The sequence below is a fragment of the Aspergillus foveolatus genome, assembly GCF_047715535.1.
Source record: "Aspergillus foveolatus strain CBS 279.81 unplaced genomic scaffold BDW70scaffold_11, whole genome shotgun sequence".
Classification (NCBI taxonomy): domain Eukaryota; kingdom Fungi; phylum Ascomycota; class Eurotiomycetes; order Eurotiales; family Aspergillaceae; genus Aspergillus; species Aspergillus foveolatus.
In genome coordinates, this window is record NW_027396075.1 from 47,791 (window position 1) to 65,323 (window position 17,533).

Sequence of the window (17,533 nt, forward strand, 5' to 3'; positions counted from 1 at the left end):
CTGCTTCTCACTACGGCGCCACAATGCCTCGTCAGTTTACCCAACAGCGCGGTCCGCGCGACGAGGTCTCGAAGAAAAAACCCGCGCAGAAGAGAAAATCCGGCAAAATCCTCAACGCGCTTTCGATCGCAGAAGCTGAGAACCCTACGAGGGCCAAAATTCGACGGAACAGGCTTGGAGACGATGATGATTACTTCAAGCGCAAGCGGGACACCGATCGAGACGAGGACGATTCACACGGTCCTGGCAACAAGCGTCGCCGCACCGGCGATGACGAGGATTCCGAAATAGACTCCAACGAGGGGAGTGATGGTGAAGGCCACAAATGGAAAATTGGCGTCGACAGTGATAATGACAGTGAGCTGGATAGTGATGAAGCTATGGGTTCCAGCGACGAGGAGAGGTTTGAGGGTTTCACTTTCCGCGGAAGTTCGACGTTCCAGGAAGAGTCAAAGGCAAAGAAGAAACAAAAGCCGAGGCGTGAGCGGGAGATCAATCTCTCGGAGGGAGAAGATTCTGATGCGGATGAAGATATGGAAGACGATGACAGTCTTGGTGAGGACGCCATTGACTTGGTTGCTGCGTGGGATATGAATGCCGCTGAGGAAGAGGCCGAAGCCAAGAAGGCGGCCAAATCCAAGAAGCAGGACGAGAGTGAGGAGTCTGATGAGGAGGTTTCCGAAAGCGAAGACGAAAGTGAGTCAGATGACGGAGACGGATCCGAACTTTCATTGTCCGACGACGATCTTGAAGACGAAGATGGCCTCTCAAAACTTCAAAGCTTTGTGGATTCCATGAGAGCGGAGAATGCTAAGCCAACAAAGAAAACAAAAAGCGGCGAAGAGCATCTCAACCCGTCCGAGTTTGGATTGCCATCTACACGAAAACTAACAGTCGCCGACCTCCTTCCATCTGTCACTGATTCTCGGCTTAAGAACTCACTCAAGCATGTCGACTCCGCAATATCTGAACAGAAGACTTCATCAGGCATTCCGGGGAAGCTGGATGCGCCTCTTGCTAAGCGCCAACAGGACCGTCTCGACCGTGAAGCAGCGTATGAGAAGAGCAAAGAGACTCTTAGCCGCTGGATTGAGACGGTCAAGGCCAACCGCAGGGCTGAGCATCTGATGTTCCCACTCCCTGATCCAGATGCGCAAGTTGTGCACCGCATGGGCGTCATCAAACCGCAAACCAGCCTTGAGAACACAATCCAAGATATCCTCGTGGAGAGTGGACTTGCCGATAAGCAAGGAAAGTCCGCAGAAGACCAAGTGCAGGAATTCGAAGAGCTGCAGGCGCGGAAAATACCGATCGAAGAAATCCGGGCCCGTCGTGCCGAGTTGCGCAAGCACCGTGACCTCATGTTCAGAGAGGAAGTCCGAGCTAAGCGGATAAAGAAGATCAAAAGCAAGTCCTACCGCCGTGTCCATCGCAAGGAGCAAGAGCGCATGGAGCAGAAGGAGCGTCAAGCTCTGCTTGATGCCGGCATAGACCTGGATGAGCAGGACCGGGAGAAGAATGAGCGACTACGAGCCGAGGCACGAATGGGTAACAAGCACAAGGAAAGCAAGTGGGCAAAGAGCCTGAAACAGACTGGCCGAACTGCGTGGGATGAAGATGCCCGACATGGTGCTCTTGAGTTAGCCCAGCGGGAGGAAGAATTACGGCAACGCATCGAAGGCAAGCGTGTGACTAGGGGTGATGACGACTACCTGGGATCCAGCTCTGAATCTGAGTCGGAAGACGAGAATCCTTGGGAAGAACAGGACTCTGATTCGGAAAAACGCAAGCTGTTGAAGAAGCTCAACAAAATCGAGGGCGACAAAGCTGTGGATGAGGAGTTCAAAGGCCCGCATGCTAAGCTACTGTCCATGAAATTTATGCAAAATGCAGAGGCTGCTCGTAAGGCCGCGAATGATGCCGAAATCCGACGTCTGAACCGTGAACTACAAGGCCAGGATTCTCAATCCGAGGCAGAGTCGGAAGAGGGACGTCGCAAGTTCGGCGTCACGGACAAGAAGACCGATAAGGGCAAGAAGCAAGTCAACCGCAACGAGTTCGAGGAAGCGCCAGGGTCAGATGAGGAGCCAGAACGTGACGATGAACAGGAGACGAAGGCTGCCACTACCGGAACCAAGACAACCTCAAAAGCAAACGACAAGCCCCGCGCTCCGCCGAAGCCTGAGCCGGTCCCCCAGGAGTCGGACGCCGAAGAAAACCCCTGGCTCATGCCAACAGCAGAAGAGAAACGCCGATCCAAGGACGACGATGTGCAGCCAACCATCGACATCACCCCGGATGCAAAGCCCGCAAAACCTGCGAAGTCCTCGAAGAAGACGGCAGATCCGAAAACAAAAGAAACTCCAGCCCCGCAACAAAGCACCACCCAAGACGACGATACCAGCGACGATGAAGCCAAGGTCCCGGTTCTCTTGAAAAACCATGATCTTGTGAAACGCGCATTCGCCGGCGATGAGGTCGTCCAAGAGTTCGAGCAAGAGAAACTTGACACCATCGAGGACGAGGGCGACAAGGTAATCGACGAGACACTCCCCGGCTGGGGCAGCTGGACTGGAGACGGCATCAGCAGGAAGGAAAGAAAGCGGCAGAAGCGCGTTTTGACAAAGGTTGAGGGAGTGAAGCCCGAGAATCGGAAGGATGCGAAACTTTCTCGTGTTATCATCAATGAAAAGCGTATTAAGAAGGTAAAGGCTTCTATCGAGTTCGCACACATCGACGTGAATACTAATATATGGCTTCCTGCAGAACAATAAGTACCTTGCGACGCAACTCCCTCACCCGTTCGAGTCGAAGCAGCAGTACGAGAGGTCGCTTCGTGTCCCGATTGGTCCCGAGTGGTCTACAAAGGAGACTTTCCAGTCTTCGACCAAGCCTCGTGTTATGATCAAACAGGGCGTCATCAAGCCGATGGAGAAGCCGATGGTTTAGATACTGGTCAGGCCTTGACCTTGAAGGTCAGAACACCGGTCTTGGCCGCGGAGTATATAGGGCTAGACAAATATACCTGGATACCCATTCAACCTGCCATCAATGCAGTTTAATGAGTAGTTTTAAAAAGCATTGTGTTTTTATCTTTTAGTGATTTGTCGTGGTGTTTTCCGGTCTGTTCTAGCCTGGAACAGTTCGAACCCTAAATCGAACCCTCTCTTACTAACAGCTGCCAGCAACCTATCTAAGTCTGTTGTATTTCGTAACCCCTAAACTAATGCCAGGGCCAGCAGTTACGTGATAACATCTGCAGAGGCTGAGAAAAGCTCATTAGTGGCTGCAATAAAGCAAGAGTCAGCTTCGATCGCTCATTCTACCTAAGCCCTTGCGCTTGAGCAATTCCTACTCTTCGCTTTCGCAGATCAAACCTGTAATCCTTGTGCAGGGCATCCACTCTCCATTCACTTCATATAACCAACCCAATCAAGTCCCATAGAATCGATCTCCGAAATCGCCCAGCCCCGGCGCAATATGACTGCAGGGAGTAGTCTGTTAGCAAGACCGCTCACACGCATGCCCAGAACCAAGTCCTAGTATACTTACTTTGACACCGTCAACGCCTCGTCTACCGCTGCAGTTACAAGCCTTAACCGCGGAAACCGTTGCATTATCGTCTCGAGCCCCTTCTTTGATGCAACCAGATTCACAAAGACGATATCCTCTTCGCGCACGCCTTTCTCTTTCAGCACGTCGATGGCTTTAATTGCGGAACCGCCGGTCGCGAGCATTGGTTCCAGGATTAAAACGGCTGAACATCAGACATTTCAGTCAGGCAGGTAACAAATGCAAATTCAAGAGTGGGACATACACTGCTCCGCGATACCCGCTGGCAGTTTCGAGTACAGATGGACAGGGAGACTCGTTTCCTCATTGCGCTGAATGAGGAGCTTGCCCATGCTTAGGTTCTCGCTGGACACAGACATGATAGACAGGTCAGCGAATGAAACAACCACTGTATACCTCCCACCAAGCCACCTCCCGCCTGACCAGAGGTCGTAACATACCCGTACGCCCTTCGGAGGGCAGCTTCAAAGCTCGCCCCTGCGCGGAGGATACTCACGCCACAGACGGGCTTCACTTGGCGTCTTCCTTCGTAGGTCCAGCCGGTTGGAGTCCGGATTGTGAGTCGCTCGGTAGGGAGGAGATCCAGCGCTGAAATCGGAATGGATAGATGGTCAGCTGCCTTGGAGAGTTTACTGTGTTGAGCGGTGATTTTTGTAGATGTAAACGGTTGTATGAACGGGACTTGGAAACGCTACCTGCTGCTATAAGGAGGTCTGAGATCCTATCAAAGGCTGCTGCGAATGCGTTGGAAGTTGTCAATTCGTCTCGAATGACGGTCATGAGGCTTAGGAGGTAGTTTCCCTGACGGAGGAGGGTTACGCGCTTGAGGTAATTCTGTTCATTGTTCGAGGTTTTGACGAGGGTCATAGTTGCGGTGTTTGCGTCAAAGTGAACTTCTTGAGTATCTAGAAAGGGAGGTTATATGGGCGAGTGGGGAGGTGCACATGACGGCTGGATGCACTGGCTTAAGACTATGGGCCTGCAGGTGAGGGGAGAGATGGTGAAGATGCGGAGTACGCCGTCAGGCACTGATAACGATGATATGATAACAAGGCGAACCCCACAGTGAGTGCAGACCCCTCTCCAATGTCGTATTGATAGCCGATCCTATCTTATCTTAATATAAGTCTCCTGATAAGAGGCATGGACGTGATGGGAGTTTCAACTATGTCGAATATCGTACAGCTGTAGATGGGGGATATGTTCCTGTTCAGGTTCATGTTCATTATCATGTCCCAGGCTTGTAAACAGATAGGCAGCTGATGTACCCAAATGAATAGAATGACATGATCCGATGCCATCCTGGGCTTCAAGAACCAGCCATCTCAACTACTAAGCCGCAGCAGCCAGCCGATACCACGCAGATCAATGCCTTGCACTTTCTGTACAAATAAACCAAGTGGGTTAATGGCGCTCAGACCAGATATCTGAATCCCTTATGCATCCTTAGACTCTCATCCATGTCCCCTTCCCCACCATGCATACCACCCTGCTGCGCAGCACCAGCACCACTACTAACCTCCACAGCCTCCGCCTCCGCCAGTTTCTTATTCAACGCTTCAAGTATGAGCTTGAAGATCAGACACCCAACAATCGCGACTCCGAACATCGCCGTGACGATGCCATAACTCTTGCGGTACCCGTTCTCCTTCAGATTCCACACATACGAACCCGCAACGTTGCCAAGCTGACTGAATGCGTTAACCATGGCGATTGCAACGGCGCGCTTTGCTGGCGGGCGCGGGAAGGATGTACTGATCCAGGAGTAGAAGACAATAAAACTGGTTACAAGAGAATTAGTAGGTGGGAAAGGACGAGGGACGGTATGGAACGTACCCAGCGTATGAGCCGGCTTGGAGGAAAAGGGCGACGTAGCGAGCAGCAGTCTGGAGGGTCGACATGCAAATGATGAAGCCGATGAGGCCCATGAGCATGGGAATGACGATATGCCAGAACTAGAAAAGTTAGTTTCCGCGGTATGATTAATGGTATTGCTAAACTCGACGAACCTTCTCCTGGTATCGGTCGGAGCTCCAGGCAACGCAAAGCGAGAACAAGCAGGAGAAAACCCATGGGGGAGCGCTCATGAGCAGAGTGGGTACGTAGGCGAAACCGAGGGTTTCTGTGAGCGAGGGCTGAAGAGGCCTGTTAGAATGTTATCACGTATCATGGTAGAATGCACTTACGAAGAAAGCGTTAAACGACAGGCCAACCACATAAGCCGTCAGGGTGAGCATCATGATATACATCTTGACGTCCTTGATGGCCATGAAGAAACCATCCCACGGCCCTGAATCCTCAGAGTCAACGTCGGCCTCGCCAACATCCTCGGTCATTCGGAGCTGAGCGACTTCAAGCTCTTCCTGGGTGAAGCCGCGCGTGTTGCTGGGCAGATCTGGGAGGATGATTGCAGCAGCAATGGCGATTGTCATTGTGGCAGCGCCCTCAACTGTACTATGTCAGTGGCTGTGCTGAAACAAGAGTACGTGTATGATGGCAGGACATACTCCAGAAGAGCCAACGCCATGCAGCATGGCCGAGGACGCCCTGCATGTTGGAGAGGACACCGGCTCCGATCAGGGCCGAGAAGGCGTTGGAAATGAGGTTTCCACAGAAAAGGATCGCATTCCGCGTAGTGAGCTCCCTGCGAGTGTACCACTTCGACAGGATCATGAGAGCTCCTGGGAGGAAAGCAGCTTCCACGAACCCAAGGAAGAAACGGATAGCAACCATTCCGCTAAAGTTGTGGACGACGCCTGACAGAGTCGAGATCAGACCCCACAGAGTCATAACCAACGAGATGTAGAGCGAAGGCCTCTGGATCCGGTTGATGAGGATGTTCGACGGGACCTGCATCAGAATATACCCAACATACAGGATACTCAGACACGTCGCGTACTCGTCGTAGTTCATGTTGAGGTCTTCCTGAAGACCCTTCAAACGGGCAGCGGCCATATTGTTTCGATCGAGATAGTTCATGATATAGATCAGAACGAAGAGCGAGCAGCGAGCATCGAGCTTGCGCTTCATGCTCTTCTCTACTTCAGCACGCCGTGCTGGGCTCATCCTGGACGCAGGATAGCCGCCCTCCATTGTCTCAACAGTGGGCTTCTCGAGCTGAAGAGCGCCAGAGCCGGGCTTGGTGTCGTCTGCCATGGTCCGGGTGCCAGGCGGGATAAGGGAGAAGGAGGAGAGGAGGAGGAGAAAAAGAAAAGTGTCTGGGGGACCCCGGATATGGGGTACGGGGATGCAGGGTATTTGACCATTCCGGTGCTGGACCGGCAACGATGTCAACCCCTCTATCAACCCCGGTCTCAGCCTGGAAGTGGACTCACTCGCGATGATGAAGTGGATCGGCTACCGCATGAGGTGACTTCCCCGGGACAAGGGTCGGCATGAAGCGCCAAGAGGTTGCTTTTCGGCAAAGCGGTATTCCGCTATATGACGGCGAGCTAATCTGAGTATTTCCGGGACGATACTTTGTAGGTAATGATAATGATCATTGTCTCCGTCCTTGCCAGTGCTGGCCAGTATCCTGTTGCCCTACGAGGAAAATTGTGGAGTGGGAGGGCGTGGGGGTTCAACTTGGGGACGTGGGGGGACACGGCGTGGGGGGACATCCCGGGGGAGTGAAATCTCTTCTGGCGCTCATGATTTGTCGCGATGCCGAGCTTCTCCCGGTAACGATCCCGACGGCATCCTCTCAGTCGGCGGGGACGACTTTCTCTGGCTGACCTGATTGGACGTCGCACTCAACCGACTCGCTCCCCCGGCCAGCTATCTACTTCGTACAGTCTTTCGGTTCGCGTTCTCTCCGGATTTCGGATATCCGACTGTCTGGATAACGCGTTTGACTGCTTGTCTGTTGGACGGAACCATCTCGGCCGGTATCCGCCGACGAAAGGGACCTTTTCGACTTGGATATGTCTACGACTCTACCGAGTGGAGAGGCCGATGACGCCGGTATTCGGGATCTACCATGCCACTGCACTGGCATCACTGGCGTCACAGTGATGCCTTTCGCCTAGAAACCTTAAAGACAGCTTAAGCCGGCTAAGGCACGGCAAGGTCTGTCTTCCTGACCGACAGTTTGCAGATTTGTAATTTTGGGAATGGAGTTACAAGGTTCTAGAGGTGTTAGAGGTGTTAAGGTGTTAAAAAATTCTAAAGATGTTAAAGATGTTAAGATGTTGGGTGTTAGGTGTTATCCGTGTTATCATGTGTCAGGTTGGTCTGTAGTAACACAACGTTGCATGAGGCCGCTTTGGTCCTGGTGAAGACGGCACCCCTAGCAGTTCTTCTTCCGTAATCTCTCTCTTCTCTACTCCATCCTCGACATCTCAACCGCATCACGGTATCGAGTCAGTTGCCTTCGGAGTATTGTTCAAACAGTGTGACGCCGTGTTTCATGATATCCCTGCTGGTCACGGTTCGAGATGACCAGGTCTGGTGCTCTACCCCGCCATCACCACTGTAACCCTGCGGCAACCTCACTCTCTCGTTCATCGACCACATGGGCCTCAGAGGCTTTATTATGATGATCTCTTCCCCAGAATGCGATCAGACTTCGATTACGCGGTAGCGGATTCGACATGGAGACTAAAGCCAAGCTTCAGGGCGCATCGCTAGGCGTTCAGCCCGACGGCAATGGATGATAAACAGGGACACCAGGAACCTAAATCAGACCTCGTGGATGAAGAGTCGGGCTTGGGGATTATGCCATGGAACGAGTCGGCTCTGGGAATGCTATAGTCTGGGGTCTTGGAAGCAGCAGCGTCTGGGGATATTTTAGCTGCCTGCGCTGCTCCACCTGCTCCCTCCTGGGTCGTCTCGCCCTGCGTCATCGTCAACGTCCACAGCTCCTCAACACCAAGATCGCGATACACGCCATCGACATTTATCATCCGGTATAATCAGTCAGTCATTGTAGGTCACCTCGAATCCGTGACTCGTGCGTTGTCCACAGACCACGCGCTGCCGCATTCCAATCGCCCTGCATTTTTCATCCTGGGTGATTCGCGCTTGTTTGTTTAGTCTCGAGTTTGTGCGCCATCCTGACTTCAGTGTAGATCAACATTCTCGTGGTACGTTGCAGTCTCTGGCCTGCGCAGTTGAGCATACTTCCACTCCGTTGCTGCGCCGTTGGGTCAGATTAGCCAGATTCCCATCAGCTGAGTCTGGAATCCGGCGACAATAATCACATCCGGTGAGCCATCTTTTTATTCACCATGCTGGCCTTCACTCCTGTCATCCAACCATCCCATCTGGGCCATTCGTTCGTTGCTGTACCTGGGTCAACCATCTTGGGTCCCGTCACGCTCCTTTTCATGCTCTTTCATCCCTGTCTGTTGCTAGAGTATAATATTTTTCGTTCCATACAACGCTCCTTAACCAGCCCTGTGGGGTGCAAGCCGCTCTTTCACATACTGCCCTGGTTGCAGTGTGCAAATGGGACTTTGATATCCACCATAATCATTTGAGCAGGCCTTCTCTAGAAGAAGCTGGCTCCTGTGTCTGATTTTTGTTTACTTTCTGTATCCTCGATTCAAATTTGCGCGTTCCATACTTCTTCAGAATGGAGGCAAAGTGCAAGACTTGTCTAGCAAACGTGCTAATATTGCTTCTCGCTGCAAGGACAGTGTGCTCTGCGCCCACTCCAACTCAATCCTCCGGGGTCTCAGAGAGCATTCAGTATCCCCCTTCCACCCAAGGCGCAAGACTGCTGCCACCCGAGACACAGGGCGTAAGTACTCGAAGAGGCTTGGTAGGACCGCACTGACGATGACAGTTCTACCCTACTAAACTTGAGCGTGAGGGCCACGAACTGGAGCAGCAGACGCCCACCCCAGCGGACGAATCATTTGGTGGACTGAACGACCTACTCGACACCTTGGGTCAGCCTGAGTCTTTGCTTAATTGGCTACTTCCCAACCCGGACGAACCAGCAGACGTTCCATCTCAGTCGCCAGCTGCGCCAACGTCAGAAGCCTCTTCCACACCTCCCGCGGCCGCGACGCCGGCTCCGACCACGTTGCCTTCTACTCACGACATTATCGAGCAGCCCACTACTGTCAGTTCATTACCCAGCTCGTTCGAGACTACCACAGTCACAACTTCTAGTTCAGAGGAAAACAGCCCAGTGGCGAGCACATTCACAACGCAGATCCAAGGTGTGTAATTCTCCCGCCGAACACAAAACCTCCCTAACTGATAAGGACCTGCCGAAATGGTCAGCCAAGACGTATTTGTGCCGGTGGGAACTGGTCCGATTCCTGCGGCCATCACTTCTCGGAACGACCATCCTGTTCGCAAGAATGGAGTTGTAAGTGCGCCTACAAACATTCATGTGGTCGCACTAACAAGGCTAGAATTCTTCGAACCCCATTGAAACGAACAAGTTCCAAAGTGCGCTCTTCCTAGGGACCCAGACGAACGCCACCTTTACCCACCCTTACACTCTAGCATGGGCGAAAGGGAGCGGCAACCTGTCGAGCTTTGGCATGGCCATCTCGCACACCGAGTTGAATCTCGTTGCAAGCGGCCCGACCAACTCGCAGCTACCAGGGAACCCTATCTCGTACTATATCAATCCTATCGGCATTCAGTCGGTCATCCTGTCAGCTTCCGAGCTTGGTCCTTCCACCGTCCTCACTGCAGAAAACCCCAAGTCGTTTTCAGCGGACGCGGTGCTGCAACCCCAAGCCGGGTCTGCTCGACGACTCACGTTGCCGGTGCTGCAGGGCATGGCATTCGTGACCGGAATCTACACTCAACTGCAGCCAGTGGTTCAGAGCGCTGTTCATTTTCGACAAGTCGTGACTGCTGGTTCACCCCGAGCCGGCATCTTCAAATACCGTGCGACGCTTGAGGATAATTCGATTTGGCTCATCTATGCCATCCCAGACAATGGACAGGACCCCAATTTTCAGTTAGTATCCACTACCGATCTGCGAGGACCTAGCGGATGGTCTGGTACTGTCCAAGTCGCAAAGAACCCAGCTGGGTCTTCAGGGGAGAGTCTCTTCGACAACTCGGCCGGTGTCTTCGCCGTCGAAGCAACCGTCTCCGGTTCAGTTGACGGCCGCACAGGCACTTACCGTCTTGCCTGGGCCAAGGCAGGGAAGGACACTCAGAGCACGCCTTTGATGATGTTTGCTCTACCTCACCATGTAGCTTCATTCGACTCCCAGACCAGCGCCCGAGCTGTCAATATCACGCTACGAACCACCACCAAAGGCATGGCTAGAGCCGTCATCGGGGAATACTGGACCATGACAGAGCCTGATCTCCCAACAAACATGGGCTTTGCGCCATGGGTCTTGGCCACAGACAGCTCTCCCCAACTCAGCGCTGCAGCCCAGGCAGTGATTCGACATGTAGCTACCACGGAGCTTCAGCAGGACATTGACGGTCAGACCAACCTGAACAGCATGTACTTCAGCGGCAAAGCTCTAAGCAAGTTCGCCACCATCATCTGGACCGTGGACAAGCTCCTCAACGACCATGCCACAGCGGCTCCTGCTCTCGAGCGCCTGAAGCAGGCCTTTGCCCGTTTTGCGCAAAACAAACAACAGTTCCCGCTGGTATATGACACTGTGTGGAAGGGTGTCGTCTCATCCGCAAGTTACGGCGGCGATGTCGGTGCCGATTTCGGAAACACACTCTACAACGACCACCATTTCCACTACGGGTACTTTATTCATGCCGCTGCTATTATCGGGGCTTTGGATCCAAGCTGGATTGCAGCCAACCGTGACTGGGTGAACACGCTTGTTCGTGATTCAGGTAATCCGGCATCCAATGATCCCCTATTCCCATTTTCCCGCTCCTTTGACTGGTATCACGGGCACTCGTGGGCTAAAGGCCTCTTTGAGTCCTTCGATGGAAAGGATCAGGAGTCCTCTTCGGAGGATTCCATGTATGCGTACGCGCTCAAGATGTGGGGGAAAACGATCGGTGATGCGAGCATGGAGGCCAGAGGCAACCTCATGTTGGGTATCTTGCGGCGCAGCTTCCACAACTATTTCCTCATGGAGAGCGACAATGTCAACCATCCTGCCAACTTTATTGGCAACAAGGTGACCGGAATTGTAAGTTCAGGCACACTCTTCGATCTTCGAACGCAGCGGAATCTAATAATTTGCAGTTATTTGAGAACAAAGTCGACCACACCACCTACTTCGGCAGCAACCTCGAATACATTCAAGGGTACGCCTCTTCCCTGTTCCTCTATACAGCATACTGACAATTGATCTATCTAGAATCCATATGCTCCCCCTCCTGCCTATGTCCCCATACATCCGCAGTCAGAGGTTCGTGCGCGAGGAATGGAACGCCATCTTCGCATCCAATGCCGCCGCGCCTGCCGAAAGGATTACAGGCGGATGGAAGGGTATCCTCTACGCAAACCTGGCTCTTATCGATCCAGCCGCATCATGGCGGTTCTTCTCGCAGAGTAACTTTGACTACAGCTGGATTGACGGCGGAGCATCGCGGACATGGTACCTTGCATTCGCTGCAGGTGAGTTTCGTCTTTGTGCTACAGAATTTTTCAACACTAACAGGACGTAGGACTTGGTGGTGGGTCAGCTGTATAGGCTTTCGTCCGGATCCGCTAAGGTTATGTGCCTTCACTATCCTTGAGATGAATTCGCCCTTCTAGCTCCATGTTACGTATCATGATAGTGGCTTGCGTGTTTTGGTCTTTCTCTAATATTCTAGCCACCCTGGATTTCTGCGATCTTACCTTATCCATAGAATACATTCGCTAAGATATACCTCGGTCCTTCAGTTGCCTTATTACTAACTCTTGTACCCGGTACAAGTGTCTCACCTCAGCATATCTGTAGAATCCTGGAATACTCGTAAACTAGGTAGAATAACGAACAATGTGGGTGGTGCGAAGCTGACGTCATGGGATGTTGTGGCTTGCGCGTCTGCATTGTTGCGGGATCTCATCACATTTACCTCAAGGCGTGTACTCTGGAGAGTTGTCAAGGCTTGACAGGCGTAGTAAAAAGTAAAGAAAAGCCATCATGTGAGTATCTCTTTGGTCAGGAGTCTGAAAACCAGCTTTTGGAATACAGCTGGCCAGTTACTGTTGTCAGGAATAAGTGCAGTATCAAGAGGACGCTAGACCACAAGCAGTCAAGTGTGTCCGCACTTATGAGCCCTGGTATCGATTATCGCATGTGTTGTCAGTGCTTGGTTTGAGCATTTTTTCCATTTAGCTTTGGGGGCTGGACAATCCACAGCCTAGAAAGGTCACAAATACGACGATGAATGTCAATGTGGCAGTGCTGCATCTGTGAGGGGTATAGTGTTCGCTCGTCTCAATTTCAGACCGGGGTTCGAATTTGACCTTCAACGATCATCGACTCAACGAGGCTGTGCACAACTAGCTCGTCCTGACTTGGCAAAATTCAGCCAATGGCAGCAGCGAACATCGAAATGAAGTCAATCGTCAGTCAATCGTCCAGCCACATCGCATCCCAACCACGGCGCTCCTACGCTCTTCATCCACCGGAAGACCCTGATTTCAATTAATTTTTGTGCTACCAAGCAATCAAATTATTTCGACCTTAGCGTCCAAGAACTACTAACGACGGTCTTTACTTATACTGGCGCTTTGGCGAAAGTCTGGTCCGGCTCGGGCTCGTCACTTCCCAATTATGTGTAGGTTGCTCACTCCCAGCATTCCGTCCTCACAGCTTTCTTCTGCTCTCCCACAATCACTGAGCATCCATTTTGGTCTCGAGCTTGTGATCTGGACTCGATTCCTTCTTTCCTCAAACGACTTTCGTATCTTCTCTGCTTTTGTCTTGTTTTGCCAGTATCCACACTGCTAGCAGGTTTCCTTCAGTGTTCCTGGATCAACACTCTCCTTTGACCTGACGCGGTTTTTCCGTCTTCTGTCCTCTCTTTTTTGTTTATTTAATCAATTTTAATGCTATTAGCCTCAGCTGGTTTTTATTTTCGAAAAACCTCCCAAGGACGCCATAGCTAACGCCTGCGCGACCGGACAGCATCAACAAGTATTTACTCTAGTTTCCGAAGACACGGCAGCTGGGGTCCTCCAAGAAAAATGTCAAGCACCACAAATAGCAATGGCTTTCGACGAGAGTCTAGCGAACAAGATGCATTGCTCGGCGACTCTCGTCGCAACCCGGCCCAGCATAAGCGCGAGGTGCATTGGACGGGTTGGCCGGCCCATGTCTGGCACCTGACCTGGGCGACTTTATCGCGAGACTATGTCAATGTTCTGCTTGTCTTTGTGCCTTTGGGTATTATTGCGGGTGCGTTGAAATGGGACAGTACTGTGATATTCACCCTGAACTTTTTCGCGATTGTTCCGCTTGCTTCGCTGCTGAGTTTTGCGACGGAGGAATTGGCGGCCACTCTGGGTCAGGCTTTGGGTGGGCTCATGAACGCGACGTTTGGAAACGCCGTTGAGCTGATTGTATGCTTCTTTTCGCTTTCATTCGGCACAGGCTCTTGTGTGATGAACTAACAGTCCGGTCAACAGGTTAGCATTATTGCCCTGAAAGACAAGCAGATCCGCGTTGTTCAAGCTAGTATGCTCGGAAGCATTCTGTCCAACATCCTCCTCGTCCTAGGTTGCTGTTTCGTGGTTGGCGGTATCAAGTTTCCCGAGCAATCGTTCAACACTACTGTGGCTTCGACTATGTCGTCCTTGATGACCGTTTCGTCCGCTTCGCTGATCATCCCTGCGACTCTCTATGCCTCATTGTCCTCCGCTAAGGACCCCAGCCACAAGACTGAGAACATTCTCTTTTTGTCGCACTGGACCGCTATCATCCTCCTTGTTCTCTACGTCATTTACCTATACTTTCAGCTCAAGTCACACGCCGAACTGTTTGAGGAAGTTAACAATCAAACTACTGGGGATCCCGAAGCTGCCGGCGAGCCAGTTGCTGAGGAGGAAGAGGAACATCTGCTGAACCCGTGGGCCGCCAGCGCTGCTTTAATTGTGGTGACCATCCTGGTTGCCATCTGCGCCGACTATTTAGTCGGCAGCATTGACAGCATTGTAGAGAAAACAGGCATGAGCCGCACATTCATCGGTCTTGTCCTCATTCCTATTGTTGGAAATGCTGCGGAACATGTAACGGCCGTTGTGGTCGCTTACAAGGGCAAGATGGATCTGGCTATTGGTGTCGCCATCGGAAGCAGCCTCCAAATTGCTCTATTTGTCACCCCCTTCCTAGTCATTTTGGGCTGGATCATGAATGTGGATATGACACTACATTTCCATATTTTTGAAACCGTGGCATTTTTCATCTCGGGGCTGGTTGTCACCTTCCTTATCCAAGACGGCAAGTCGAACTATCTTGAAGGCTGCTTGTGCCTGGGAATGTAAGTATTACTTTATTATGCAAGATTTCGCTGACTGGTACAGGTACTTGATTTTGGCGCTGGCATTCTACGTGTATCCAGACAACGTGAATGAGGATGCGCTTTTCCGCACCTTGAAATAGTGGCACTTTTCGAAACCTGCTCTTTTCCGCAGGCATACCAAATCTCTTTGCTCAACTGCCAGAAGCACGATGCTGCTGGCTGCTCGATATATTCAGATCTACTTACACTCTTTCAATTTCCTTCCTATTGTTATCGATACGTAATGCAAGCCAGGCTGCTTAGCTTTGCACTGCGGGTCAGTTAGTCTGCCATATGTACGGCGATTACTTTACGGTTTCATAGCTCTTTGACTTATCAATGCTTTGATGCAGAAATTAAAAGTGAACTGGATCTTTTGATTATCCATGTTAGTTTTGACATTTCCCTATTGTAGTGCCACGCTATAGGGTCATTCTTCTAAAATTGACCACTGAACGTTCTACCCTTCATACTGTAAGATTAGGTGATTTCACCTTGACGATGTCTTGGCGAACTTTTGGTCCTGTAAGATCAGCTTACTAAGCGCGTGGAGGGCCGGAGGAAAAACGCTCGCCGACGGAAACACCAGTCCAGACCTCATTATTCAATCCTGATTCAACCACCCTTTACAATTTAATATAACAACTCACGGCCGAAATGCCGCCCGGGCTCAATTTGCTTACAACCAGGACGGCCGTCCCTGTCCTTCGCCAGTCGACCGCCGCATTCGCCGCACAGCGTTACGCCACCCTCAGCCGACCATGCAACCGGTCCAGCGTACAGTTGTCAGTCGGTGAACAGCGGAGATGGAATTCAGACAAGAAGAACTTAGAAGAAGCTCAGCGTAAAGCCGAGTCAATGCCGCACGTTAGCGAAGAGGCGGCGGAGGTCGACAAGATCATGAACAAGGAGAAATGGTGCGATGGGACGCCATCAAGTCCGGAGTTAGAGCAGGGAACGCCTGTTTCTGAGGTACATACACGAGTTATTTATTCACTCTTATATCGCTAAGATGGTTGGCATTGTGCTAACGGTCTTTCCGTGTCAGATCCTCTCCCGCGACAAGGAAGCCCAGAAGCACGCTCCCAAAGTCTTCCAGGACCAGATGAAGAAGCCATCCGGCTCGCGATCCTTCTCAACATCTACGTGTCGCGGTCAGCTCGGAGAGCGAAAAGGCGCCGCGACTAACTATACTCCTCCTTCCATGTCTGAAGCTGACCAGACCGCGCTCCTCGAGAGCATGATCACGCAAGTTACCGAGGAGACTCAGGCGCTGATGCCTGGCCTGAAATTCCCCGCTCCGGAGTCCATCCCGCGCACTGAGAACTTCCGTTCCCGGTATGAGCCGGTCGTGGAGCAGTTCACGAAGAACTTGATGAGAGATGGGAAGCTGGCGACTGCTCAGAAGGTATATTCATATTCACCGTTATTACCTGCTCCGATGCCATGGCGCACTAGATTGATGAATTGCTAATGTATGAAATGAGAATAAATAGAACATGAACATAATCCTCGACATCCTCCGCTCCTCCCCACCTCCGCAAATCAACCCTCGCCGCCCGCTCCTCCCTGGCCCAGCCGCCGCCCAACTCCCACTCAACCCCATCGCATACCTGACATTGATTGTCGACTCCGTGGCGCCCCTGATCAAACTGCACCACGCCAAAGGTATCGCGGGTGGTGGTAACACGATGCAGATCCCGCTCGCGTTGGCAGAGAAGCAGCGCCGCCGCGCAGCGATTGGGTGGATTATTGACGCGAGCAATAAACGGCGTGATGCGAAATTAGCTCATCGCGTGGCGAATGAGCTTATCGCTGTTGCGGAGGGGCGAAGTGGCGTTTGGGAGAAGAGGGATGGAGTGCATAAACTGGGTATTGCGGCTAGGGTTAATATTGGTGCGAAGCCGAAGAAGATTAATAAGAATGGATGGGTGTGAACTGTGCACTGATGCTATGAGACGGTGTTCCACGAGAGAGCAAGAGTCGAGGGTCAGGCTATGGGCTTAGGCTAACAAGAAGGTATCGCATATTGCCGGGTCTCGATATCAATCCACTCTTCTCTTCTCAGGCTTATTGTGTACTTTTAGTGGGCATATTGCTGCAATTTTTCCTTATCTATGGTTGGAAGTATAGTTGGACTATTGTATATTCTATTCAAGTAATTAGAAGAAAAAGACAATAACCTTAACTATGTGAAAATGTCTTCATCTTAATGAGCAATAGCTGGAGTCTGCTACAATTTTGTATCTCATTTAGGGCTGTTTCCGTCCCTGTTGTGATGATTAACCAGCATTTGAAAGTGGAAATAACGGAATACCCTAAGAATATATAAATTCGCTATACTTTCGGATTATAGCTCGGTAAGCGCACTCGATACTTAAATTTTAGTAACCAATGAGAAGCTATAATTAAAAGCAGCGAAGCAGAAATATCATGTTAATCTTGACGACAGAGCACTCATCTCATCGGAAGAGGCCCTAGGTATCAATCCATCCCATAAGCCCATCCCTTCACCACCAGCATAGCGCCTCAATCAAACAATGAAAATATGTCAGTTTCCGTC

At 51.4% G+C, this 17,533-nt stretch overlaps 7 protein-coding genes across 7 annotated transcripts; 5 read left to right on the plus strand and 2 right to left on the minus strand.

Moving 5' to 3' along the window:
• Nucleotides 1-23: 23 nt before the first annotated feature.
• On the plus strand, nt 24-3,197 carry BDW70DRAFT_157784 (UTP14 family protein; the record flags this gene model as incomplete). The annotated part of the gene is made up of 3 exons (XM_073740417.1): nt 24-2,705; nt 2,767-2,943; nt 3,186-3,197. The coding sequence occupies 3 exons, from the start codon at nt 24-26 to the stop codon at nt 3,195-3,197; spliced, it is 2,871 nt and encodes a 956-aa protein (XP_073598156.1).
• A 224-nt stretch (nt 3,198-3,421) lies between these two features.
• On the minus strand, nt 3,422-4,440 carry BDW70DRAFT_165978 (uracil phosphoribosyltransferase; the record flags this gene model as incomplete). Its single annotated transcript, XM_073741872.1, has 5 exons — nt 3,422-3,484; nt 3,553-3,757; nt 3,818-3,918; nt 4,014-4,205; nt 4,256-4,440. The coding sequence occupies 5 exons, from the start codon at nt 4,438-4,440 to the stop codon at nt 3,433-3,435; spliced, it is 735 nt and encodes a 244-aa protein (XP_073598157.1). The 3' UTR covers nt 3,422-3,432.
• A 382-nt stretch (nt 4,441-4,822) lies between these two features.
• Nucleotides 4,823-6,805, minus strand: BDW70DRAFT_165982 (major facilitator superfamily domain-containing protein). The gene is made up of 5 exons (XM_073741873.1): nt 6,081-6,805; nt 5,760-6,022; nt 5,583-5,708; nt 5,410-5,528; nt 4,823-5,354 (listed from the first exon to the last, which is right to left on the minus strand). Exons 1-5 carry the CDS (start codon nt 6,727-6,729, stop codon nt 4,988-4,990), a joined length of 1,524 nt encoding a protein of 507 aa, XP_073598158.1. The 5' UTR covers nt 6,730-6,805; the 3' UTR covers nt 4,823-4,987.
• A 1,834-nt stretch (nt 6,806-8,639) lies between these two features.
• BDW70DRAFT_11389 (uncharacterized protein) lies at nt 8,640-9,133 on the plus strand. The gene has a single exon (XM_073734603.1). It carries the CDS (start codon nt 8,802-8,804, stop codon nt 9,051-9,053), a length of 252 nt encoding a protein of 83 aa, XP_073598159.1. The 5' UTR covers nt 8,640-8,801; the 3' UTR covers nt 9,054-9,133.
• A 15-nt stretch (nt 9,134-9,148) lies between these two features.
• BDW70DRAFT_157787 (glucan endo-1,3-beta-D-glucosidase) lies at nt 9,149-12,170 on the plus strand (the record flags this gene model as incomplete). The annotated part of the gene is made up of 7 exons (XM_073740418.1): nt 9,149-9,316; nt 9,362-9,743; nt 9,789-9,895; nt 9,942-11,663; nt 11,720-11,781; nt 11,835-12,094; nt 12,145-12,170. 7 exons carry the CDS (start codon nt 9,149-9,151, stop codon nt 12,168-12,170), a joined length of 2,727 nt encoding a protein of 908 aa, XP_073598160.1.
• A 1,487-nt stretch (nt 12,171-13,657) lies between these two features.
• On the plus strand, nt 13,658-15,071 carry BDW70DRAFT_148524 (calcium/proton exchanger; the record flags this gene model as incomplete). Its single annotated transcript, XM_073738879.1, has 3 exons — nt 13,658-14,032; nt 14,099-14,949; nt 14,993-15,071. 3 exons carry the CDS (start codon nt 13,658-13,660, stop codon nt 15,069-15,071), a joined length of 1,305 nt encoding a protein of 434 aa, XP_073598161.1.
• A 512-nt stretch (nt 15,072-15,583) lies between these two features.
• Nucleotides 15,584-17,169, plus strand: BDW70DRAFT_131550 (mitochondrial 37S ribosomal protein uS7m). The gene is made up of 3 exons (XM_073736001.1): nt 15,584-15,942; nt 16,019-16,378; nt 16,467-17,169. Exons 1-3 carry the CDS (start codon nt 15,628-15,630, stop codon nt 16,905-16,907), a joined length of 1,116 nt encoding a protein of 371 aa, XP_073598162.1. The 5' UTR covers nt 15,584-15,627; the 3' UTR covers nt 16,908-17,169.
• Nucleotides 17,170-17,533: the final 364 nt, after the last annotated feature.